We start from the raw sequence: 27,250 nt of genomic DNA on the forward strand, positions 1-27,250 counted from the left end.
TATAAATTGAATCGTAAACTGTAATCGTCCGTTACGGTTTAAGGTTCAATTTACAATGGTTAATGGCCAACATTTTCAATTCGCACTAACTTTCGGCCAACACTGCTGTACACAATGGGCCAGCGCCGGCCACTCCCAAGGGACGCAGCCATGCGGTAGAATGAGATAGCAATATTACATGCTCCCTCTAACGCATAAATGCGTCCCTTGGAGTGTCCGGCGCTGGTCCATTGTGTACTAATACAGTAAAATTATACATTTTGCGTTTGCGTCAAATCCGGTAGTTCTGATTTTTTGCAGACTTGTTTATGATGTTGGCCCAATGAATAATCCAAGTTTGTGACCTCGAGCGCCGAACGCAACCTTGTCAAAAATCGAATAAACCGGATTTTTTTTTAGATTTGGGCGATTATAACCCTAAAGTACTAGTTTTTGATCGTTATGAGACAATATTACACAACACAATGTATGCTGCTGAAGTGCTGACTTTGCCAGTAAAAAGGGAAGAAATGGATTGCACGAGTACCTAATGCTTTCGGTAAGTAGATATAAATTCTTAATATCTGCTTTGAAATGAAATGAAATTATTTATTTGTATAAAAATGGGTATACATAAATGATCTTATTCTATAGACAGTGTCTCCATTTTCGGCCTATTACAGACATACAAATTAAATAACCTTACAACTATATTACAACTATATTTACAGGACTTATATCTATATTTACATTATTGCGTCGTTCCGAGTGCAAAGTGTTCCGAGTTGGCGTAATACATTTTTTCTAAACACCATCTAAATAGTTTTGATTTAAATTCCGGTAGGTCCAATTCCTTCAGTTCTTTAGGGAGATAGTTATAAATTTTAGTGCACATAAATACTATATTTTTATTAACAAGGGCAGATGTTGTTCCCGGATAATGTAGGTCTAAACCATGTCTAGTATTATATCTTGAGGTTGAAGCAAAGCTACAGAATGAGCTTATGTTATTTTTAACAAATAGACTCGCTTCATAAATGTAGAGCGAATGAAGTGTTAATATGTTCAATTTTTTAAAAATTGGTCGACACGAGTCAGTTTGTTGAGCCCCGTAAATTGCGCGCAGGCATTTTTTTTGAAGTAGAAATACTTTAAACGTTTGTACTGTTACCCCATAGTATTATACCATATCTAAGATTAGACATTACGTAACCATGAAAAGCCAGAAGGGCGGTTTTTTGCGATGTGATGTATCTGAGTCGCTTAAGTGCAAAAACAAATCGGCTCAACTTATCAATAAGATTTTCAGTGTGCTGTTTCCAATCATTATGACAATCCACAGTAATTCCTAAGGAACGAATAGAGGAGACTTGTTCGATCTGTTGATTACAGTTTTCATTGCACAGTAGTCAAACGCATTTAGGTTTACCTTGGGGCGCATAAAACTCTATAAATTTTGTTTTTGTAACATTCATTTTAAGGTTGTTCTTTTCCAACCATGTAATTATATTGTTGAATGCTAGATTTGCTTCAGACTCATAGGACATAGGGTCATCGCCTCTTACAACCAGAGAACAGTCATCAGCAAACAGTACAATTTTATGCTTTGTAACATCAGGCAAATCATTAATATAGACTAGGAAAAGAAGAGGTCCTAAGATGCTTCCCTGTGGTACTCCATATCTAACGTTACTGAAATTCGATCTACTGAAACTGTCATCACTGGAATATTTTTATCTCTACAGGCCATGATGATTTTTAATACCTCGTAAATTGCCATAACAGTCGATTTACTTTTGCTAAAGCCAAAAAAGAAATTGTTCTATTATATAAAACCTTTTCAAAGACTTTAGCCAGGATTGGTATCAATGCTATTGGCCTATAATTATCATGTAAGTATTTAATATAGTCTGTCAAGTCATTTCCGACAGTAGAACAAAAGCGGCAAATTCTAAAAATGTAGGAGCGAAGGGTAATCTTACCATAAAAAATTGAATTTTGCGACTTTTTCTACTGACAAAGTTGTTTGACCGGCTATATAGTAAGTTCATGTCATTGATTTTGAGTTGATTTTCGCGGTAACCTGACAACACAACCCTATGTTAAGTTTAAAAATTCATGTTTTGAAGTTACTTAGGGTTGTATTCCAACCTTGTCAATATTTGATCAAAATATGTGCGTTGCGACTCTCAGCAAAAAGTGAGACGCAAATACAAATTTGATCTAATATTGGACAGGTGGAATTCAACCCCTAGTTATTTTTACCTACTTTAAAGTAGGTGACAATAGGGAGTATTACTGCAATGTTCTGCCGCCAGAGTGCAGCGCTGGCGCACCCAGTAAACCATAGAGTAACTTACCTATAGGTACATACTAGGCCTTAAACAGTTTTTTGACTTTGACATTGATGCATCAAGATCAAGGCGGTTTGTTTACTGGTGGTCTACCGCGAAACGCGAAAATCGTAATTTCGTTATGGCACGTATTTAACCGGTTAACTAATTAATCGAATTTGAGTAGTTTAAAAAAATAGAAATGGGTACTAAAATTAATAGATTGGCAACAAAAACAGAGCCTTAAAATATATCAAGATGAGACAACATTTTAATGCCGTACAGCTTTTGTTTATTTTTAGGCAGGTACCAAATATTTATTTGGCAACTGAATTATTATACTGGAGACCATTTATGAAGCACATTTTAAAAAGAAAATGACTATCTATTAACTTAAAAAATTAACTTCTTTTTTATAAATATTTTGTTTGTTCATAATGATCACTACACGGTCAACCTAACACGCTCTTCCTCGCTTCGCTCGTCGTCGCACCTATCTTTTGACTCTTGCAGAACACTGTGATAACTATTGAAATTAGTAATAGAAAATTTAAAGTCTTAAAGGTATAATGGCCATTAGGTGTTTCATGATTAGGAATTTCGACTATAAGTTATAGGTACTGCATGACCATTGGTAAATAAATTTATGGTGTTTAGTGGATTACGAATTTTGACAGTTTAAAATAATATGTTTAAAATATTTAAAAATGGAGTTTTTAAAGCTTATGTATATATGTATCTTAGGTATTCTGTATATGTACATATATAAACAATCAAATGTTATGATCGCTTTACAATATTAGTTGCCAACTTATTACCTATTTTAGACGCCAACCTATCAATTCAAGTTCCCTATAATTTTATTTGGGTGGCTTGATTTTGCTGCTAGTTTTTAAATAATATGATGCTTAAATTTGAGGCTAATATAAAGGACCATGGGCAGAAATGTCCCCACCCACCAACAGAAATGAAACATGTCTCATTTAATAGATCTTAGCACCCTGATGATTTTTTACTATGACGAGGATCGCCATATGTATGGGGTTTTCTTGGAAAACCGTGTTTTGTTTTTACATATTTTTTGCTCATTTCATTGAAAGTTTTTGTTTTTTTATTATACTAGTTGATTGATAAACAAGCATGCGGGGCTGCGTGATGGTAAACAGTCACCGCAGCCTATAGACGGATGTAACAACTCATGGTTATCACGTAATACGCGTTACCGACCATGTGACGTAAAGATCTTATGCCACAATATCCAGTAATTGCACTGCCATGTCTCACCCTTCAAACCGGAACACCGCCATGAAAACATCTACTTAGGGACAGAAAAAAACCCCATACATAGGGCGATTCTCGTCATAGTAAAAAATCATCAGTTTGCCAAGATCTATTAAATGAGACATGTTTCATTTCTGTTGGTGGGTGGGGACAGTGCCCATACAAATTTGCCCATGGTCCTTTATTGGCGCTTAAATATTAATGCACGGCCAAAATATATTATTATATGCCCAGTGAAAGTTCCTGTTTAATATATTAGTTGCCCGGTTAATAATAAGCCTTTCGTTATCTGCCTCTCTATCGATCGAATAAGCAAGAGTGATAGAGAGGTAGAAACCGAATTTTCGATTTTCGTGCTTCGATTAGTATGCTGGTGACGCCCTCTACGCAGAGTTTTGCGTAATATTCCCTATTTATAAAATCATGTGGATACGGAGTCCTACATAAAAGTAAATCACCCTTGTTAAATCCCTATCTAGCTTCACTCCATGAAAATGATAATTTTGATATTTATATCAGGATCCACATCCGCTATTAAGGAATGGAACACATGACGATTGCCTATGCATGTAGGTACTATAGGTGCCTAATATATTCATAACTAAGTTCTGGGAAGGCTTTACTTATATCCAGATTTAATCAGAATTATTTATAAAAGTATAAAATAAAGTCTAAGAAAAAAAGTTTGACAGCCGAACTAAATGGCGCTCCATAATATTTTGTGGTAATTAATTGTTAAACGTACCTACTGAGTCGTACAACGCCATCTACATTAATTGTGAAATCCGAAAACGAGTGCGGTTTTCTCTTAGAATTTATACGTCTTCCATTATTATTTTATTAATAACTAAACATTTATGAAGAAATCGGCGCGAAATGAAACCGATTAGGTACTTATATGATATCAAAAGTTTAAAAATACACAACACCGAGATACAAGGTATGAGCTAGTAAAATAGTAAAAAGGTAGACAATCTCACTATATTTAGTAAAATATATTTTTAACTAGGTATTATCATTTACGCGGGTTAAAAAGGTTTAACTTGAACCGTGCTTAAAAAAATATTATGTTTGTAAACCCTATAAATAGCAAGGTACCTAGTTTGGGTATCAGATAAAATGTGCCTACGTCTCACATGTACCTATTTGTAAATGATTAAGCACTTAAACACTCAAGGATATCGCTTGTCCTCTTATCGGATTTATGTCATTTTGGAGGACAAGTGTCTGGATGTCATTGGCATTTTAAACAAATGCGAAAGGACGGCTTATCGGCAATTTGTGAAACAAAGGCCCTTCAGCGGGGGTTAATCGGTTTTCCGAATCCCCGCGGCGCACGTTGTTGGGTGTAGTACTAGATAACTCAAGTGTCGAAATAAACCCACTTGATTTCGAAACTAGACATACTTAACGGCTGTTTATATCTAATTAGGCGATCGACAGTCTTATCCCATTACAAGGAGCACCTACGTCTTTAAAAACCCTTAGAGAAAAGATGCGCCGCGCAGTTTGGTTGATAGCGTTACGTTAGTAACTTGTTTCTTGTTGAATTTGTACCGACTGAAAATGAAACTGTTCATCTTTGCAGGCTTACTAACAGTCGTAGCAAATGCTGCACCTATACATGAGAATATCAATAAGGGCGGTGAGTGTCATTGCTATTTAAATAATAACGATAAAATATTAATCAAAAACTCGTGAGACTCGAACATGTTGAACATATTACATTATATGAACATATTAATATGGAGTCACTATCGTTTTTTCGAAAATTGCTCTACATATATGTTTCACTAACGAGGTGGTATGTACCCCACATTAGACATATAAGTGGCGTGAAGGAGTTGAGCAATTTTTACCCGACTGCGTCAGAAGAAGGGTAATGCTTTTGACATAAATAACGTGAGTAACATCAATTTAACAAAATGAGTATGTAGGTACCTACGGAATAACGAAATGGGACCTATATTAAGGTGCAGTAGGTATTAGGTTCAGCCTATAATACCGATACCGTTGCAATTTTTTACTGTTGCCAAATATGCATATAGCAATCTTGAAGACTTTTTCTAGTGACTTTATCGATTCGAAACCCGATTTTCTGACTTTTAAATACTTAAATTAATAAACTCACCGCTTACTTTTTTTTTTAAACTCACAAATATAATGTTCAAAAACATGATATCCGCAAACCCGGGCAGAATGGAACACCTCAATTCTTGCTTCAAATATATGGGCCATCCAACAGAAAACATGAAATGTACACCTTTAGGTACCTTAACTATTATAGGATTTTTAACTTACTCCACTCTTATATCACGATTATATATTTTTTTAGAAGAAACTCTAAAATTACAACCTAACTTCCAATTATTAACTGCGCCTCCTACTATGAGCTCATTTGTAAGTATTCAGTAATAGGCCGACACAAACACGGTAGGTACGGGATTATTACAACGAACACTATTTGAATTGACAGAGGAATTCGGCGAGCACTTCGAAGGTGACATGGTGCTGCTGCCTTGGCAGCAGCGGGCAGTGTCAACGGCTATCGACGCCCGCAACGGATTGAGGGGCGCCGCCAAACGGTGGCCGGATCGCACCGTCGTCTACCATATAGAGGAGGATGATTTTGGTGTGTAAACTCTATCTGTATTCTGTAGAAAGGTTTTTTTTAAATTTGTTTGCAAAACTAAATTGACTGACGCAATATTTAGTATAAGTAAACATGGTTCTAAGTATACGAGTATGGATCTACCTATAGCCAGCTTGTGTGTGTACACACACGTGTTTGGCACACAATTCTGGATCCAATCGATGTATAAGATTTTCACTACTTAGGATAGGTACCTATTATCTATTTTAATGCATTATCATCAGATTAAGTGACGCGTGATTTCTTCTTAGAAATGTGAGTTGGTTAACTTACGGTGTTTATTACTTTCATTAAACTCAGATGAAGACCAAGTCAAACTGATCGAAGAAGGCATGGCTGACATAGCAAGCAAGTCTTGCATTAAGTTCCGACCCAGAAAAAAAGACGATGAACACTCAGTTGTTATACAGGTAGGTATTATTCGTATTACCTACAAACATATTGTTGTGCTTACCAAAATTGCATAGGTATTTAATTGTATAATTTTTATAGGGCACTTTACCCAACTTAAATTGTTTTTCATAGGGATCAGCGAATGGATGTTTCTCTAATGTAGGCTTTAGCAGCCAGGACGACGAAGGCGATGCCAGCCAAGTTCTTAACCTTTCTAACGGATGCTTCAGGCACGGAACCGTGGTACATGAGATGCTTCACACGTTAGGCTTTTATCACATGCAGAGTACCTACGACAGGGACGAATTTGTCAATATCGTTTGGGAAAACATCAGGGCAGGTAATACTCGTACCTAATACCTAATTGTAATTCCGTCCGAGTAAGAAGCGCGCCCTACCTGTAGTTAATTACGGCTGCCCTATCCCATAGAGAAATATAGTAAGAATACAATGCTCACTCCATACATCCGTTTTGGTACCAAAACGACTATAATTTTCGCAGTCAACATCTAGCATCGAGTAGCGGAATTATCAGTACCGCCAGGCGTGGCTCACTCCGCGATTTCGTCGCTTTGCTACAGGTAGCTAAAAGTACATCCGTTCCACACCAATTTTGGTGGCTAGCCATAAGCCGTGCGTGGCGCTGTCACCACCTAGCGACCATATCTGTCCTGATCGTAACATACGCGTTTTATTAGAGATTGAGTCTTCAGTACCTAGTACTATTATTTATTCTGTGGTACCGCTACTTGATACTGAATTCTCTAGTGTCGCGACTCACGAAAATTGTATTTTACAACAATTTACAACTAATATTAAAAGCATAAGGAGTTGAAAATAGAGTTCCGGTTAATTCGGTTATAATATTAGCTGAAAATTCTTGAGCATTAGAGTTTTCGTCGTTGCATCTATTATCAAGTAGCAGTACCTACTGATAATTACGCTACTCGATGCTAGATGTCGACTACGAAAACAATAGTCGTTTTGGTGCTAAAACTGATGTATGGAGTGAGCACTCTATGTATTTTTTATCTATGCCTAAGATCCTTAATTCAACTCTGGCTACGGCCCTGTGGCCGGGTAGTGACATAATATTAATGTGTAGTCTTTATTTCTCCAGGTACAGAGCATAATTTTGCAAAATACACGAATGATACGGTAACTGATTTTGGTGTTCCATACGACTTTGATAGTGTAATGCATTATCCGGAGACAGCATTCTCCAAAAATGGAAACAAGACAATTATACCGCTACAGGTAATGAATTTAAATAAAATACTCGAAATTTGGTTTACTTACTTAAGTCGAGGGTCAATCAGTTTCCAATGGATTCTGTTTGTGGCATACACGGTGACAGTGCTTATTTAATTTTGTGAAAATAGCTATAATTTTGACCCAGTCTGTAAATGTTTATTTTTAAGAATGGACAAACTACTGTGGTAGATATTTGTAACATACTTACTTTCGTAGTACCTGATAAGTACATTGCACCTTTATAAATTTAAATTATAAAATGACTTTAACTTGAATTAAAAAAAGGAATGGGTAAAAAACCGGCGTCTTCTCTATATGAACATTACATTACACAAGTTATCTCGATATATTTTTCTAGATACAATTTAAAGTTAAAGAAGTAAAAGATTTTAATATGCCGATAAGGATAAAGTACGTAAATTATGTTTTGAAGTCCGTTTATTTTATGATGCCCATAGGAAAGTCGCATAACCATACCTTACCTCATACTTACTAAAAAAGTTTTTGACCCGAATCTATTTTAAATATTACCTACCGATCATTCTGTATAATTATTGACTTATTTTAGGAGAACGTCAAAATTGGACAACGGGATGGATTGTCTGAAAGTGATATCCTGAAGTTGAATAAAATGTACTGCGACGAATCAAATACGCTAAAAATTACACATCGTTCCAAATGAAAAGCTTTTTAGAAACAAATACGAGTGTATACCTACACCTTGAATGAAGTAGAAATCTGAATGCGTCTTTTGTATTTAAGCATAATTAATATAAAAGTAATTTCCCTATTTCATTAGGGATCATTTATCTTCATACCTATAATGGTTACCTAATGTAAAAAATGTAATAATATAAACTTTTTGAGGATTTACTGCAATGTCCTTTTCTTTCGTCTGTATCTTTAGGTATTTAAATAAAAGTAAACAAACAATTTGTACATTTTCGGGTAGTTATAACATTTATTGGTTAACCAACCAAATACAAAACCGCCTGGATCAGTCACTGAACGACTTGACTTTAGCCTACATTATTTGATCATATAATGTTTTCATTTACCCTCAACTGGCTTAAGGAGCCATTTGAGGGTAGATTTTGTTTATTTTTATTTAAATACCTAAAGATACAGAATTTTGGAAGATAAAATATAATTCCTGACGTTTGACTCGACTCAAAGTTGGTACAGTCACCTGCAATAATATGTTACACAACGAAGGCCGCAAAAATATCTGACACGATCTTATTTGTAGAGCTATAAGAGCGTGTCACATATTTTTGCGACCTTCAAAGAGTAACATATTATTGCAGGTGACTGTACGACACGAATTATCGAATGGATAACAATGGTGACAATAGAAATTGGTGATAAGAGAACCCAATTACATTATTATTTTGGGTTCGTAAGAATCGTCTCGATGAAGTGACTGCTGAAAGAAAAGTACTTAGGTACACTCGGAGATAGATAAAACCTTGGGTACCTTACCTATATCAATTGAAATTTTTGATAAATACATACATACACATACATAGTACATACATACATACTAATACATAGGTACATAGTTATTGAAGGATTTGAAGGTAAACTCGTAGCTCAGGCTTTTACTATTTTTAGTTATTGGATAAGTTCACGAAACATTAGAAATTTCCATTAATAATGGACCTACTACTTACCTACTCGTATTCTTATTCCAGCTTTCTAATGTAAGATGCATTTTTTTAACGCGTCTGAGAAACAGACCTACAGCCACGTGATTCCAGAAATGCTCGGTTTGCCAACTTTGGAACAGAAAACAATATATTTCCGAGCAATTGTGGTATTTCAATGTCACTGTCGCTCTAGAACCGTGTCGAAAAACTATTGCTTTTCTTTCGTAATAAAATAACATTCATCCCATTATAGAAAAGTGAATTGTAGTTATTGTTGCATGAAAAAATATCGTGGTCCGATGAAGTGGTAAAGTATCTGGGGCGTTTAAGTTTGGCAACTGGGTGTTGCAGTGCGGCACAGGAGGTACACGGCACGGCGCCGGTGCCGCGGCGGTTGCGCGGGCGCGCTGTCGCAAACCTCCTCGCAGTTACGCGCGAGCGCCACTTGTGAAATGGTCGTATCTTAAACTATTATAAACCCTTTCCTACCCCGATGGGTTTCGTTGTAAACAAAAAATCGCGCGATACGTACGGGACTCAAATTTATTGAATAGACACTAATTTAATAACACACTTAATGATTGGTGCTTAGATATAGTGTGCGTCTGAAGTCCTGAAGGGCATAAATGTTTTACCTTTATTTAAACAAAAAAAATATTGAACTTCAAATATGAAGTGCATAAATATTCAAGTGTTGGTGTTTGTGATTAGCATAGCGATGTCTTTAGCAATGTCTATTGATGAACTGGAAGATTTTACTAATTATCTAAAGGAAACATCTCTTTTGGATCAACCACTGAAAAGTAAGCTTTTCTTCAGCAATTTTTAAACATAACTAAGTGCTACCTAAGTGTTCTTTTTATTTAATTTTCAATGCAACGCGAATTTTCTTATACACCTGGAATATATTCTTTGTAGAGTATCCATCAGACGATAGTGACGACGACGCGCCAATTTCTGACCACGCCTGGGAAGAGAGTGGCCGATTCGAGGGTGACTTGATCCTCAACGACCGACAGAGGCAACTTATCGTGCAAGATATCGCGGAGGGGCTCTCCAGGAACGGTCTGAAAGATAGCACTAAACGATGGCCAGACAATGAAGTTATTGTTTATATTCAAAGAGAGCATTTTAGTAAGTATATTTTGTAGTAGAGAGAGGTAGAGAGCAATTTATGGAAAACAATTCTTTGGTATGTGTAGTCTATAGTATTCTTTATGCCAGTTTTGTTTTAAACGTTTTAAAGCTACTGTTTTCGAATTGGTACGTAGTAAATGTCAATCCTCATTAATTAAGATGTCAAGAAATGTCTCCCTAAGGCCTGCGTAAACCGGCGGAGCGCAGCGCAGATCACTTTAAATTTATTAATGTCTTCCCTATATCAATTACATCTAGGTATAAATTTAAATCTCTGAGACCGACCTCGGAGCATCACAGAGGCGCTCGCGGCATCGCGGGGGATTTTACCTCGTCGGTGTGCGCTGCGCGGAGTAAATCCTCCACAGTGATCTGCGCTGCGCTCCGCCGGTTTGCGTAGGCCTTGGGAAGTTTTATTGTCATGTAACAAATATTACTTCACCTTACTTTTGAGGGTGATACCGGATATTTTTGACCACCTCGGCCGCTTCGATGGGTACCTACCTATAGTACCTATATCTGATGACGACTGTACTATTAACAATTTCTCATAAACGTACGATTTGATCGGATTTCAGCCGGCGATCAAGTTCAAGCAATATTGCGGGGCATGGAAGAGCTTAGCCAAGCGTCTTGCGTTAAATTCAGGCCGTATAAGAAAGGGGATCGCGATGCCGTTGTGGTACAAGTAGGTATCAATTAATGTTTGATTATAAACCTCGCTGTTTAATTCATAAACACATTTGTGTTACCAAAACTGGAGAATAAGTACCTACTTAAAAGGAAAATACCGGCCAATATAACTATGTATATACGAGTAAGTTAGTCGAACAATGGCCAACATACAGCTTAAAGATTTATCATCACATCTGATGCCACTAAAACTAAGATAAATAAATACTTAAATGACACTTCAGTAGCTTGTTTAAGGCTTCGTCGTGCTGAGGTTCATCACCATTTTCATGAATAAAATTGCTTACCTGACTCACACCATGAAACCGCCAATCCCGGCGAAGACCTGGAAACCAAAGTAATATGCACCTACTAGACACATCCCAAATAATAGCTACTATCCGCAAAGAGCAACCGGGCGCCCTTATTTCTAGCGAGAACCGATTGACTCACACAAATGATACTACTAGAAAAAAAAAAACTATCCGAGATACGCCAACTTGCAACCAATACTTAATAGATTACGTAGTAACGTAGATAGGTATCTATTCTAGTTTTAGTGGTAAAGTAAATTTACCTATAGCTGCCAATTTACTTCAGCTAATAGGAAGTTATCTATTATGGATTGTGAGGCAATATTAGGTACTCTTACCATGTAACACGTTAACGTAACATTAACGATTCAATAATCGGATGCGATCATCTTCTGCAAACGCATTCCAGGGTAGCCGCCGCGGTTGTTTCTCGCAAGTGGGCTACCAAGGAGGCTACCAGGTGCTGAACCTGTCGGGCCGGCACCCGGTCGGCCGCGGCTGCTTCCGGCACGGCACGGTCGTGCACGAGTTCCTGCACACGCTGGGCTTCTACCACATGCAGAGCAGCCCCGACAGGGACGACTATATCAACGTCGTCTGGGAGAACATCGTGCAACGTGAGTATCCAGAAGCACAGACATTGTATTTGGCAGGGCAATCGTGAAAGTCAAAATAATAAAACCAAACTTTGCGATTATTCGAAATTAATAGGGGGCTTACGCAAAACTGTTGTTTTATATTGAATTTTTACACGTTTTCCATAAACATTAAAAGCATAAAGTTGGCTTGTAAAAAGAAACAAAAAAGTTATTTAGATAATAAGGTAAAAATCAATTTCTTCATTAGTATTTTTTTTCGTGCCCTTCTAATTTTCTGGTTTTACGCTCCCTAGCTCTTCCCGTTGATGTCTAGTCGTGTTCATCACCACATTTTCTTTGAAGTAACTACTTCCTGTTCGCTACCCCCTCTAAAATAAAATTAGAGAGAAGAAAGGATGCTTAAAGTAGTGAAAAGTGTTGTTGGTTTAGTCTGATTCATAGACACAACGAATAATAATTTGTAGTGTATACTGCGATTCACAGATATGTAGTAGAAAACATCGTGGGAAAAGTAACATGCTGCTGAGCTCGTGGTGTCATGGTGTCACCGACCCACCTAACGCAACACACTACCCTGAATACAAATTAACTAACTATACGTATCATGCTTACTTGCTAGTTTCTAGAATGAGGAGGTTTAGAAATGTATTGAAACCGCCATATTTTAAGAGCATTTTTTTTAGATGGATAGGTAATGTATGTTGGGGTAAGAATGGAGTATTTTTCAACATGTTGGATTATTCATAAATAATGCTTGTTATCAAGTATGACTACTACTTTGCATATAGGTACATAATTTACATATATTGCCGTTTTTAGGGTTCCGTACCCAAAGGGTAAAAACGGGACCCTATTACTAAAAGACTCCACTGTCCTTATGTCGGTCTGTCCGTCTGTCTGTCTGTCTGTCACCAGGCTGTATCTCATGAACCGTAATGATGTATTTCTGTTGCCGCTATAACAATAAATACTAAAAAGTACGGAACCCTCGTTGGATGAGTCCGACTCGCACTTGTCCGGTTTTTTTACTTTATATTTCACTCCAAATCAGTGTTGACGCTTTTTTGGCAGGGGGAAAAGTGCGGACGTTCTATGTACGAACTATGTTCCAGAATCTACCACGTTCACTGTAGACGCATGATTTATGGGAATTTGAATCCCATCCCATGTGGTAAGTATGAAAGCTGTCATGAGAGCATATTCTCGAAAATCAAAGAAATTAACTAGAAAAAAAAACATTTACTTCCTTAAAAGCTCTCGTACGTCCGCACTTGCCCCTATTTATGTAGGTAAGGCAATGTATTTAGGTAGGTACGTGATTTTTAGAAAAAATGTGAAGATGTGGGAGCTTGTTTCAAAGCCTGTTCATTGCCAAATTATATTCCTACACTTTTATTTCTTCCTCCTGTTTGGTATACAATTTGAATATTTTGAACCATTACTAAGTTACACTACAGACTAACTCCTACCCGGCGCTAGGCTACTCGCAACTCTTTTTTTTACAGCGGCCAGACATAATTTCCGAAAGTACAATCTATTCTCCGTGTCGGACTTCGGCGTTGGATACGACTACGACAGCGTGCTGCACTACAGCCGCAAAGCGTTCTCCTCGAACGGCGGCGACACGTTGGTGCCTAAGAAGGTACAATAGTCATTTTCACCACACCAGCTGGTAAAGGTTCCCTTCATTGTTCAAAAACTGATAAGAAAGTTGCATTTTATCCACATGTGAGGCAAAGGCAAAATTTGAGTTGTTTTTTTATGTTTGTTGGTAGGATTGACTTTTAAATTATGATTTTGAATGATAAATATTTAATAACATTAATTTTGAAGCGATATGCTTTGATTTTATTTGATATTTTACAGTTAGTTAATTTTCCTTGTGTTGGTGTGGTGAAAATATTTATGTTTCACTTGGTGGCAAAATTTGTTTAACCCACGTGCCTTTTTAAACCCTCGCAACGCTCAAGATTCCATTTTTACAACCACGAGCGTAGCGAGTTTACAAAATTAACATACAAAATTGTTCACCACACCGACGCGAATAAAATACTGACTGTAAAATATCAAACAAAATCAAATCCAAATGAATCATTTAAAAATCAATTCTACCAGCCAACATAAGGAAATAACTCAAAATTTGCATCTGAATACTTTGCCACACAAATTGGATAAAATGCAACTTTCTCATTAGTTTTTGAACAATCAAGAGAGTTTTTGCCTGCTGGTGTGGTGAAAATTACATTAAAATACTAAACGTTTTTTTTTTCAACATTTAGAGTCTAGTCATACCTACTTCTCGGGGTGAATAAGTAATGGGCATGATACAACCCACAATGGTAACATTCAAATCGCTAACGAAGCATTTGATGTTCCATTCAGACTGTCTGTCGGCCGTGTATTTTCATGTGTTCATCGAAAAGTAGTTTAGAATATACGATTTATTTATTCACGTTGTTGTGGGACCAGGACTAGTCGTCGAAATGAGTACTCCGTACATATGTAGGCATGTAAATATTTCATTTCGTTAAATGGATTTGTACTACCTAAGTATTTTTTAATTTATTTATTACAGAGTGGCGTTGAGATTGGACAGAGGATAGGTCTGTCAGAGAAAGACAGTGCCAAGTTGAACAAGATGTATTGTGACGCGGACTCGAATAACTTCGAAGCTGCGGACGACGTGTCACATACTGTCATTAAAAAGAAAAAGACTCCTAAGAACAAGCCTTTTGATGGGCATGGTATAGGATATCACCAAGGTAAAACTGTGGTATTTAAACTGCCTGCAGCTGAAACTTATCGATTACCAGAACAGCCGTCAAATGTCCTGTTTGATTATTTCAGTAAAGCGCCGCAAGCCATGCCACCGACGCTTATTGAAGGATTTGGAGTTGGACAGGAAATAACATATTCGTACAAATTGCCTGCTGGGTACCATATAGCTGAACATAAAATCCCAACGTACCGATATCCAACACTGTTAAATAGAACGAATACTGCAGCAGAACCTTTATTTAGACAACATAATGTACAAAATAATAATGAAGACATGAAGCCTTCTACTAATGCTGATATTGGGAATAAAAATAAGGAGACGATAGAGGATTTTGACGAGAAAGTGATTAAAGTACAATCAACCAAAAATACAGACACAGGCAGTGAAAATGATTATACCAGTGTATACCAGCCAAGCATTGATTATTCAAAATTTTATAATCCAGTCAACAAGCAAAGAATCGGGGCCAACACTGATTATTATCTTAATAATTCGCCAAAATCTCAAGAAAATGATGAACAGGGTACAAAAGAAATATCAAATTTTAAATTAACCAGGCAGTTTATAGAAAAACTCAGGGAACCGAAATCAATGCATTTCCGTAATCATAATAATAAAGAACCAGAACAGTTGTATCAGAATGAATTTAACAATAAACGTGAAATTATAGATAAATCAAAACCAGTCATGAACGAAGAAAATACTCCAGGAGATGATTCATCGTTTGGTTATGTGATCCCTAGCAGTAAATTAAAAGAGGTAAAAAATATTTATGTTATCAACCCAGAGTACACTTCCAAAAAATATTTGGAAAACAAGCATGATTTTAGTAGCCTCTACTTTCCCAATGATAATAAAAACAAAGACGCTGCAGCCAGAAATGCGCAGTATAAAATGTTCGGCGAAATTGTTCCTTTAACAATAAACTATACATTCAAACAAAATAGTCCATTTATCCACGGGGAAACACTAAATGTTCACACTAACGCAGATGACGATGAAAGAATAAATGAGGATGTGAAACATCCAACCAAAAAGCCGATGTTAAACTACGAGACCGACGATAATTCTGACGAACAATATAGTTATGAAGATTACGAACCTCATGAGACGACAAAAATTACTGACTACCCGCAACCAATATCTAACGAAGAAAACTCGTCAAAATCTTATGAAGTGACTGAGAAACTTTCGGAACAGGTAGAATTAGTCACAGAGAACTCGAATGTCTATTATAGATCACACAATGATGAAACAAGCTTAGAAAAGCGTCTACCTGCCATTCTGGAAAAGTATGTGAATTATGATAATTACGATATAACTGCTCCGTTTTACGACGCTGACGAATATTATAGATAAACCTAATATACACAAATATAAGTAACGAGGTTTGATACCATGTGATTGTGTAATTCAAAGAACACAAAGAACATCATTTCGTGTAAATGTATACTCACGTCACTCACGCATAGAGAACAACCACGAGTGTGTTGTGTATTAGATTAGACCTACACGTAAGCACATCTTGCCGCAACTCGCGCGGTTTCACATACAGTGTGTAAATCCAATACGGGCGAATATTTAAACAGTGGTTAGCATAGGACCTAAGAAGTATATCTATTGAGATACATTTTGCTAAGAAATACAATGAAAATTTAAACGTACAAAATAATTCGGCACGCAAACAACACAAAAGTTATGAAATACGAGCTTATTAAAGTAGGTATAACTGGCAACGCTAGTTGGCAGTTATTATAAAAAGCGCATAATCTCCTAATGTCATGTCATTCGATGTTTGCAGCAGGTACATATGTACATTGCTGATCGATAAAATTTTAAAAATTAATTACGGGGTCGTCATAATTAAGCGTAACTAAAAAAACTTCTTAATGATTGTTACTCGGATACATTTCTGGTTTAATTTATTGCTCGTATTTAATTACACACTGTATACTACATATCGACATCATACATCACAGGTATGAAGTCGCAGCAAGACGTAAGACTTGCTGTAGCATTTAGTTAGGTAATGTAAATCAATGCACACTGTCGCATGATTTTGTATAATATTTAAATTATGGTTCACCTACTTTTAATATCAACAGTGCCTATTTAGTGTACAAATATGTACATACGTATCTAATAGCTAACATTATAATATAATAGAACATAAATATATTTTAAGTAGTCAGTAATGTTATGAAGGGCTTCCGGGGTTCGGATCTTCAGATGTGGGTATAGTTATCTGTAAATTACTTTGCGTTTAAATAGATAAAAACAGGATTTTACGCATTTCATGCCAACTATTCATTTTATAGTTTGTTGCGCCATCGCCAAATATAGCTATAGGTACTTATCAGATGCATCTACTCCATTTGTAATTAAATACAAATATGTTAATAATTTAAATTGTTTTATTACTAATGATATTTTTTCCTCGTTATTTTACCCAACTACGCCATGCTGAGATGCGTGTTCTAAGTGCGAGAGTCTGTGCGGAAAGAGAATAGTCGTGGAATGTATGCATGGGGCCATACATAAACCTACTTTCCACGACTCTTCTCTTTCCGAACAGACTCTATATCTCGTAGAGCAGGGGTCACCAATAAGTTTCTTCAGGGGTCAGATTTTTTAAAAATAATATGTAAGGTAAAGGGCCCCTGTTTCGGCAGGTTAAGGCTCTTGAGAGTTTGTATATTTTTTTTAAATATTACTAAGCATATCAATACCTTGAAAGCGTTTGAGCAAGTTATATTAGTTCTTTGTTAATAATTTAATGTATAAACTATAGGGTTTTAGTTGAAACTTTTTTTTATATGATTTTTTTCGTGAACCTCTTATTTGGCTCCCATTTCGTGATACAAATTTAGCTCAGGTCCTAAGTTCGTGAATTCGTGTCCCCTGTTTCGGAATAAATTTTCTTAGAGTAATTGGTGATAATTTGCTGATAATCATTTTAAATATTTAACGGTCTTACCTATACCGGGTCAAGCAGATCTTGGCAGTGGAAAAAGGCGGCAAAGTTGAAAAATGTAGGCGCGAAGGGATATCGTCCCATAGAAAACTTGAATTTCGCGCCTTTTTCTACTGACAAGATCTGCTTGACCAAGTATACTTACGAGTAATTATAAGGTCAAATTAAAAATAATATTTAAAAAAAATGTTAAATTGAGAGCTATAAATGTTAAATAGGCGCGAAATTCAAATTTTCTATGAGACGATATCCCTTCGCGCCTACATTTTTCAAATTTGCCGCCTTTTTCTACTGACAAGATCTGCTTGACCAGGTATAGCTTAATGTTTTTAGGGTTCCGTACCCAAAGGGTAAAACGGGACCCTATTACTAAGACTTCGGTGTCCGTCCGTCCGTCCGTCCGTCCGTCCGTCCGTCTGTCACCAGGCTGTATCTCACGAACCGTGATAGCTAGACAGTTGAAATTTTCACAGATGATGTATTTCTGTTGCCGCTATAACAACAAATACTAAAAACAGAATAAAATAAAGATTTAAATGGGGCTCCCATACAACAAACGTGATTTTTGACCAAAGTTAAGCAACGTCGGGAGTGGTCAGTATTTGGAAAGGGGGCCGTTTTTTTTTTGCTTTTTTTTGTTTTTTTTTTGCATTATGGTACGGAACCCTTCGTGCGCGAGTCCGACTCGCACTTGCCCGGTTTTTTGTACTCGTCGACTTTAATGGTTGAAGACTTTGTAAACCATATGGGTACTTTAATACTTGATTAAAAGCCGAACTATATAAATAAAAAACCGGGCAAGTGCGAGTCGGACTCGCGCACGAAGGGTTCCGTACCTTAATGCAAAAAAAAAAAACAAAAAAAAAAGCAAAAAAAAAACGGTCACCCATCCAAATACTGACCACTCCCGACGTTGCTTAACTTTGGTCAAAAATCACGTTTGTTGTATGGGAGCCCCATTTAAATCTTTATTTTATTCTGTTTTTAGTATTTGTTGTTATAGCGGCAACAGAAATACATCATCTGTGAAAATTTCAACTGTCTAGCTATCACGGTTCATGAGATACAGCCTGGTGACAGACGGACGGACGGACGGACGGACGGACGGACGGACGGACGGACGGACGGACGGACGGACGGACAGCGAAGTCTTAGTAATAGGGTCCCGTTTTACCCTTTGGGTACGGAACCCTAAAAAAAATAAAAACATATTTATAAAAAAAATTAACTATCTTATAAGTTAAATATAAACGTACACAAAAATAAATCAAATAAATTGAATTATAAATATCGAAGTGTTGAAGTGTTTGTATAGTAACGCCACCATGTCGGTCCGAGTACAGGAGCAGAGCACGAGGGCGATTCCATTGCGAAGAGGCGTAAGGCAGGGAGACGTTATCTCTCCGAAACTGTTTACTGCCGTAATGGAAGACGCCTTCAAGCTCCTGGAATGGGAAGGACTTGGCATCAACATCAACGGCGAATACATCACTCACCTTCGGTTTGCCGACGATATCGTAGTCATGGCAAAATCGATGGAGGAACTCAGCATGCTGCTCGATGACCTCAACCGAGTTTCACAACGGGTGGGCTTGAAAATGAACATGGACAAGACGAAACTTATGTCAAATGCCAATGTTGTGCCCATCCCAGTCTCTGTTGGGAACTCGGTACTCGAAGTTGTTGACTCGTACATCTACCTAGGACAAGTAGTCCAATTAGGTAGGTCCAACTTCGAGAAAGAGGTCAACCGCCGAATCCAACTCGGTTGGGCAGCGTTCGGGAAACTACGTAATGTCTTTTCGTCCGACATACCTCAGTGCCTCAAGACGAAAGTCTTTAATCAATGTGTGTTACCAGTGATGACCTGATGACTTACGGCTCCGAAACGTGGTCTTTCACTATCGGCCTCATCTCAAAACTCAAAGTAGCTCAACGAGCTATGGAGAGGGCTATGCTCGGAGTTTCTCTACGTGATCGAATCAGAAATGAGGAGATCCGTAGACGAACTAAAGTCACCGACATAGCCCATCGGATTAGCAAGCTGAAGTGGCAATGAAAAGGCCACATTGCACGCAGAGAAGATGGCCGATGGGGTCGAAAAGTGCTCGAGTGGAGACCACGGACTAGCAAGCGCAGCGTAGGACGTCCACCCACAAGATGGACAGACGATCTTGTTAAGGTCGCCGGAAGACGCTGGATGCGGGTCGCTTCCAACCGGCACGTATGGAGGTCCAAGGGGGAGGCCTATGTTCAGCAGTGGACGTCTTATGGCTGAGATGATGATGATGATGAATTATAAATAAAATTGTGCTAGTAGTTAATATGAGAATATACGTGGAATATACCTTAAAATTTTTAACTCGGGTCACATTCAAACTCGTTTTATGAGAATTCTAGTGAAAATAACCTATACCGAATTTCGCTCATACGAAACTTCATGAAATACATTAAGTGTTTTCTTATTTATTTTTTTAATATCTTCGTTGTTATATTTAAAAACAAGCACTCAAAATGTATCTAGAAAATCCTTGATTCGTTAGTGGCACGAAATAGGAGACACACGTAAAATAAAATGACCGCTATTTCGTGAGTCGATTTATTGCAATTTTAAGGTATTTCTATGCATATATTCAATCTTTTTTCTTATCAAATCAATTGCTAAGGAACCCACAGAAACACTCCCAAAAACTTTTATTCGAATGGGTTTAGCTTTTCCTTCCTATAAGCTTAACAAGTGAGAGCGCGCACCTTACGCCTAAAAAAAGTGCACGCATACAACACAGCTGTTCGCGGCCGTCTGACAGTTTCGACCGTCGTATTACTCTCAGTTTAATTACTAAAATATTGGTTATTATTTTATTGAAGAGATTAAATAATACTGATTTTTTTCATATGTATAATTTGAATAAAAAATATTTGAATTCCTTATTATTTGCGCTAGAAACAAAACTAACGTACTAACACGAACTTGGGGCCCGTTACCTTATGACCATCACGGTCCGCTTAAGTTTATTAAATAACTATTAAAATAATATAGGTCGGCGGTCCGGATCCGGACCGCGGGCCGCCATTTGGTGACCTCAGCTTTAGAGGAATTTCTCTAGAGGAAATAAAAGCAATGACCAGTCACTTGCACTCACTCTGAAAAATTTCGGGGCTTCAAGTAGGTAAGTAGACTAAAGAATAGAAACAGTGTTGTAGAAAAAAGAAAAAGCCTATGTTAAAGTACATAGACTGTGCGAAATGGAGAAGGAATAATCAGGAAGCGGAACCTCCCAAGGGGTTATTCCCACTAGTTACCACCAAGTGTTATATTAACTACTGGGAATTTATTTAAGTACCACCTTTTACCAGTGGTAACTACTGGAAAAAATTATTCCCAGTAGTTACCACTTACTAAACCAAAATAATGAGATTTTAAATGATTCCAGATACCTATACTATATACACTGGTCTCTTTATACCTATGGAAATTTCTATGGTAGGTGATCCATTTATATTGCTATTTTGAGCGTGGTAATGGGTAGAATAGAAAACCAGGATACCTCTGTAGGTAGGTATAGTTAGAGGACCTATGTCCTCTGGCGATCCCACTTTGAAATGGGAAGTGGAAATGCCATGTCAAACTTACTCTGGCACACCCACTTTGTCAGTACAAAAACCCATAAAAAGGGATGAATATATAAAGCCGGTCTAACAACTTTGTCAGTAGAAAAAGGCGCGAAATTATTTTTTTTATTGGACGATGTGGTAGGGGAGCCCAAGAGGGGATTTTTGTGTTTACTCGAGCGCGTCAGATTAAGATATGAATGATATCTTGCTACCCCGTGTAGTCTACCTTTAACCCTTTTAGCCATCTATGTTGAGCCCTTGGTTGGTGGGGGGGTTGGTCCGGTTCAACAAATTGTTAAGCAGATTGTGGATTTGGTCATATTAGTCCAAATTAACGCTATAATTGTGCTATTACTAAGGCACTTGTCCCACCGCCGACGATAAGCGATAAGCGAGTAGAACGATAAACTAGAAACGAGTGGGCGAGCGGCGAGAAGCGAGTGTTAGCTCCAATAGTTTTGTCGCTCGGCTATAGGCGAGTGTTCGAGTGCGACGGGCTATTACTCGCGTCCCTCGCTCGGGCGGTGCAGCGTAGCCGAACACGCAGACTGATTGGTCTCGCAGCTTGAGTTCTAACTACGAAGCGAGCATCGCCGACCGAGTACCGCTGAGCTAGTTTTATCTTATCGAGACGACAAACTAGTAGAGCGAGTGTTCTCGCCGGCAGTGTGATCAGCCAGCGATGAACTATTAATATATGTGTCTCTTTTACTAACACAGAATCCACATCTTTTGTTCGTTTCTTGGGCGAGAAAATCGCCAATAGTTAATCGCTTACTCGCTCTTGGTGAGACAAGTGCCTAAATCTGATAATTATTTGCACGCATTTCCTTAATCTGACGGTTACAATGTAAAAATTAGGCGTCAAACTTGTGTTCATCAGATTAAGAAAATGCCTACAAATAAGTGTTATATTAAGTTATATACAAAATATAGCATTAAAGTGGACAAAACGACCAAACCCACAAACTGCTTAACGATTTTTTAACCCTCCACCAACCTCCCGAAATTAAAAAAAAATTGTAGACGCTTTCCGGCTTGCTGAAAAAAAAACTTTATATAACTTTTTTTTCTTCTTATCATCTAATATTTCGATTCCAATAGGTCTGTATGACGCTCGAGTAAATCCCGATTTAGCATCGTGGGCTCCCCTACTAATAACCCTTCGTACCTAATTTTTAAAATTTGTATATTTGAATTTCGAGCCTTTTTCTACTGACAAACTTGTTTGACCGGCTATATATAATATGTAAGCTCTCGTAGCCAGGCCATAAAATAAAATAAAAATGTGTGAAAACATAAATTATGACATTGACTGGAAATGGAAAGAAAAATTCCTAGAGTTGGACCAAGATAAGTCTGCAACGAGTTTGATACCACACGCAGTGCAAGTTTTGTTTTAAATGTCAAACTTCTATGAAATTAGACCTACCTACTCATGACAAGGCAGTATGGCTTAATACTTTAGCCTGTCCAGATAGATAGAGGAAAAAAATACATTGACAAGTTTGACAATGACAACTATGACAAAATTCATTTCATCGAATCGAACTGCATCGAAAGAAACAATGTCGTTATTTCATTAACTCTCCTTTGTTCTATTTGTCCTACATATTGTGGTTTAGTTCAGTTATTTTTTGGTGAAGTGTTTATTTTAGATGTTAAAACTGGATATAATCCGTTGGAGAGTTCGATAAATAACGAGGAAATAACATAATTGGCTGTCTATTTTTATGGGCTGTTCTGTGTCATGTGTCCACCGAGCGACGATGTCGTTGTTTGGTAGGCACCCCAGCACCTCTAGCGATGCCAGAGTCATATTGGAGAGAAAGCTGTACCTCGCCAGGGAGTCTCCCGAACCAGATTACGATGTCTCCGGCTGTGAACTACGACAAGTGCCGTCCGGTATCTACTCAATATGTAAAGTGTATAGAAAAACTCATCTCCACCTGCAGTCAAATAATTTACAGTCCTTGGAAGAGGGTGGTCAGCTATCAGACTTGCACCTCATTCAATATCTCAATATCAGCAGCAACAAGTTTGTAAGCTTACCCAATACAATCCGATATCTCATCAACCTGACTGAGTTATATATCCAAAACAACTATATTACATACTTGCCTGAAAGTATACATTTCTTGAAAAATTTGAATATACTGGATGTATCAAATAATAAACTTAAAAGCTTAACTCCATCTTTAGGAAAGTTGAAAAATTTGAAGAAATTGTCAATAATAGATAACAAGGATTTACATCATCTATGTCCAGAGTTGTGTTTTGCAACTAATATCAGTCTATTAGAGTTAGACGGAGAACTTTTTACTTTTCCTCCAGCAGACATTGCTTCCAAGGGTACCACAGAGATAATGAAATTTCTGTGCCATGAAATGAAAATAGATTACACCCCACCTTTACCTTTGGAACATGAGTTTTCACCTGTTGCTGTAATAGACAGTGTTAAGGATTCTTTTGATACTGGCAAGACTATGTCATGGGAGGAGCAAGAAGCAGCAATCACCGAGCAAGAAAATAAATTCCACGAAGCTGCTAAACAGCAGAGGGAGCGGTTTCTGTCACAAGTGTTGCAGGATCGTCTTGAATTAGACACTGAGATAGCAAAAGTTCATGAAGCAAAAGAGACTGAGCGACAAAGACTGATTAAAGCTATTCAAGAGGAAGAGAAAGAAATTGAATGTTTGGTGAAGAACTTCATTCAGACTGATCAACTTAGGCCTGAGGTCATCCAGCAACAGCTTGCCTATGATATTGCCGAGCATGATAGACTCTTAGAAATAACTCGGCAGAATTATGACAATATCAAAAAAGCTGACATCTTAACGGCCATGGAGAATCTCATAAAAGAAGACTACTTTATTCAATATGCACGAAAAGAATATGATGAATGCATTCATAATACAAAGAAAAGTATGCTCTCACATGAATTACAAAGTGTTGAGAAATTGGAAGATTTATTAAAAGCTAAAGATCAATCTCGCACAAATTTAGTCCAGCAACTTCTCGAGGATCAGGATGTGCAGAAAGCTGTGGTGGCATCTCTAGTTGAGAGAGTTGATGCTAAGAGTTGGAGCTTAAATCAAGAAATATCTTTAATTTCTCGCCATTTAGCTCGGCTAAGTGTCATTGAACAAGAAAAAAAGAAGCTGCATGTGGCATGCAACTACAATGATCTACTGGCTCAAAGAATGCAGCTTGTCACTCTGTTAGATGATGTTTTGCATCAGAAAAATAAAAGACGGATAGAATTGATAGAGACCTTAAAAGAAATGGAAAATGAGACAGACAAGACTACTGATTTCTGGCTTAAAAATTATCAAAAATTGATTGATTTTGCTCCTAAGACATTATTAGATGTTAGTAAGAATTTAGATCCCGTGTTGGCTAATTATTTATTACAAGAAGGTGTAATACATTGTCTGCCATTCTTGGTAAAGTTTTTATTTTCTGATAATAATATAACAGACATAACATCAGAGAAATTAATTCAGTGTGGCATATCACAATCTTCAGATAGAGATGGCATTATTAGAGCCATAAATTATTATGTTGCTACTAAAACCAACAGTTCATTCTACAGCAGTGGTGTATCTGCAGTTGAGCCAAGTGCACCATCAAAATCAGTAATAGAAGATCAAAATTGCACTGGGGTTGTGAGCACAACAGAAACAGAGAATGCGACAGTAGAGTCGGAATGTGTGGTGTGTATGGATTCAAAATGTGAAGTGGTGTTTGTACCATGCGGGCACATGTGCTGCTGCCACCGATGTGCCGACGAGGAGATGGTTTCTTGCCCCATGTGCAGAGGCAATATAGAAAGGAAAATCAAAGTCATGGTTGCAACATCACATTAATATTAAAGTAAGCAACAATCATTTTATGAAATACTTTAAATTTTCTTGCTTATATTGTACATCTGAAATGCCATCTGAGAGCCCTATGTCCCTGATGAGGGATAACAGGATATCATCATCATATTGTACATCATTATTCATTACCTACTCATACCAAATAGTATTGCTTTGTAATAAATAATAATGCTCCATAATATCTTTCGCTTAATAAAAACACCAGTACCTGCATTTACATATTTAAAATACATACTTATGGTTCCATAGTCAACTTACAAACATTACAATCCTTATAGTTTTGCCATCTCTGTCTGTTTGTCTGTCCATCCACAGCTTAGCCTAGTGATTATTAGTACTAGAAAGCTGAGCACAGACAAAGTGGTAAAATAAAAAGTAGAATATGATATAGGTATGTTTAGGGTTCCATAGCCACAATATAAAAAAACAAAGCCCTTATAGTTTCAGCATGTCTGTCTGTCCTTATGTCACAGCCAGTTTATTCGAAATGTATAAGGTGTATTTTAATAACATTTGGATTAAGTATATTTTGTAACTCTCTATTAAATGAAAAGTAAAAAAAATATATTTATAGGGGGACAAGGGCACTCCATATATATTATTAAAAAAGATTAATTTTTGTAAAAAACGTGTGACAAATCATTCGGGTCACAATAATATTTAGATTGCATAAAGCGAATGCTTTTGGAAATAATAGTTCCAAAAATCCAAAGTAATTCCCCCTCCTCAAACTTTAGAACTGTGCCCTGTTTATCAAAAGCTTGTAACTTGTAACGTGGAAGTCCCTTTCTAACAAAAGCTGTCAAAAAGCGACTTCCACTTGTATTACAATTACTCGTATTTTGAACATGGTAGGTTGAGCCATTATTGAGATCATTCCAATCGTATATCGTCAATACATATAAATAATTGTCTGTTATTGAAGCTATTACTAATTTATCTAACTTGTGTTTAATTTATCCTTTCAGGTGACATGTCAATTACAAAAGCGACCAATCAATGTGGCTTTGAAGATTACCTACTGGTGTCTATAATAATTCCATGTAAGTACATAGTATAGCGTTATATAATAACAGCATTGTTAACCGTTTTTGGATGTTTTGCACATATATATTAAGATATGCCATGGAAAAATTACGATAGGTACCTTTGAATAGGTAACTGTAAATACAGTAAAAGTGTAAAAATTAATTTAATAAAATGATATTCTAAAATTGAACTACTTGTAAACATTAAATTATCTAGTAATACGTTTTGTATACATGCTACAGGCATTCAATTATAAAAGTAATTTTTTGTATTGCTTTATAATATGTATAAAAATTACATTACATACAGTCAGCAGTAGAAGTTGCTAAGCGGGCGAGATGTTCAAAATTACCTTGACATGCTCTTATTCTCTTAACAATAAAGTCGCGTCAAGATCATGTGAACACCTCGCCCGCTTAGCAACTTCTGCTGCTGATTGTACGCTTATTTGTAGTAGTACCAGTATATTCTTGCATTTATGATTGACTAATATTATACATCTTTTGCCTTATTTTGTTCGGGTACTAAAATGTCCGGTTAATTCTAAGTTCCACTTTACCACAGAATAAATAATAGTACTAGGTACAGAAGACTCACTCTCTAACAAAACGCGTCTGTTACGATCAGGACAGATATGGCCGCTAGGTGGCGACAGCGCCACGCGCGGCTTATGGCAAACCCCAAAATTGGCGTGGATCGGATGTA

At 37.1% G+C, this 27,250-nt stretch overlaps 3 protein-coding genes and 1 long non-coding RNA gene across 5 annotated transcripts; all 4 read left to right on the forward strand.

The window, feature by feature from the left end:
• The first annotated feature begins 3,226 nt into the window (after nt 1-3,226).
• LOC134805254 (uncharacterized) lies at nt 3,227-3,780 on the forward strand. The gene is made up of 2 exons (XR_010146259.1): nt 3,227-3,411; nt 3,661-3,780. It is a non-coding gene; the product is annotated as an uncharacterized LOC134805254 (long non-coding RNA).
• Nucleotides 3,781-4,824: 1,044 nt separating this feature from the next.
• LOC134804258 (seminal metalloprotease 1-like) lies at nt 4,825-8,675 on the forward strand. Its single transcript, XM_063777230.1, has 6 exons — nt 4,825-5,238; nt 6,070-6,225; nt 6,547-6,656; nt 6,772-6,979; nt 7,760-7,896; nt 8,462-8,675. Exons 1-6 carry the CDS (start codon nt 5,160-5,162, stop codon nt 8,573-8,575), a joined length of 804 nt encoding a protein of 267 aa, XP_063633300.1. The 5' UTR covers nt 4,825-5,159; the 3' UTR covers nt 8,576-8,675.
• Nucleotides 8,676-10,169: 1,494 nt separating this feature from the next.
• On the forward strand, nt 10,170-16,426 carry LOC134805321 (seminal metalloprotease 1-like). 2 transcript variants are annotated; one of them, XM_063778642.1, is made up of 7 exons: nt 10,170-10,345; nt 10,461-10,676; nt 11,258-11,367; nt 12,075-12,282; nt 13,770-13,906; nt 14,840-15,026; nt 15,112-15,318. In XM_063778642.1, exons 1-7 carry the CDS (start codon nt 10,213-10,215, stop codon nt 15,171-15,173), a joined length of 1,053 nt encoding a protein of 350 aa, XP_063634712.1. In that variant the 5' UTR covers nt 10,170-10,212; the 3' UTR covers nt 15,174-15,318. The 2 variants fall into 2 exon arrangements, with proteins under 2 accessions (XP_063634712.1, XP_063634711.1); XM_063778641.1 differs by having other exon boundaries at nt 14,840-16,426.
• Nucleotides 16,427-23,178: 6,752 nt separating this feature from the next.
• On the forward strand, nt 23,179-26,772 carry LOC134805266 (E3 ubiquitin-protein ligase LRSAM1-like). The gene is made up of 2 exons (XM_063778581.1): nt 23,179-25,508; nt 26,485-26,772. The coding sequence occupies exon 1, from the start codon at nt 23,366-23,368 to the stop codon at nt 25,499-25,501; it is 2,136 nt and encodes a 711-aa protein (XP_063634651.1). The 5' UTR covers nt 23,179-23,365; the 3' UTR covers nt 25,502-25,508; nt 26,485-26,772.
• Nucleotides 26,773-27,250: the final 478 nt, after the last annotated feature.

Source organism: Cydia splendana, chromosome Z (genome assembly GCF_910591565.1).
Source record: "Cydia splendana chromosome Z, ilCydSple1.2, whole genome shotgun sequence".
Lineage (NCBI taxonomy): Eukaryota > Metazoa > Arthropoda > Insecta > Lepidoptera > Tortricidae > Cydia > Cydia splendana.

Coding starts and splice junctions, on each gene's coding strand:
- LOC134804258 (XM_063777230.1), top strand. CDS start 5,160: ATGAAACTGTTCATCTTTGCAGGCTTACTAACAGTCGTAGCAAATGCT. Junction 5,239..6,069: donor TGAGAATATCAATAAGGGCG/GTGAGTGTCATT, acceptor TTGAATTGACAG/AGGAATTCGGCGAGCACTTC. Junction 6,980..7,759: donor TTGGGAAAACATCAGGGCAG/GTAATACTCGTA, acceptor TTATTTCTCCAG/GTACAGAGCATAATTTTGCA.
- LOC134805321 (XM_063778641.1), top strand. CDS start 10,213: ATGAAGTGCATAAATATTCAAGTGTTGGTGTTTGTGATTAGCATAGCG. Junction 10,346..10,460: donor TTTGGATCAACCACTGAAAA/GTAAGCTTTTCT, acceptor TATTCTTTGTAG/AGTATCCATCAGACGATAGT. Junction 10,677..11,257: donor TATTCAAAGAGAGCATTTTA/GTAAGTATATTT, acceptor ATCGGATTTCAG/CCGGCGATCAAGTTCAAGCA.
- LOC134805266 (XM_063778581.1), top strand. CDS start 23,366: ATGGGCTGTTCTGTGTCATGTGTCCACCGAGCGACGATGTCGTTGTTT.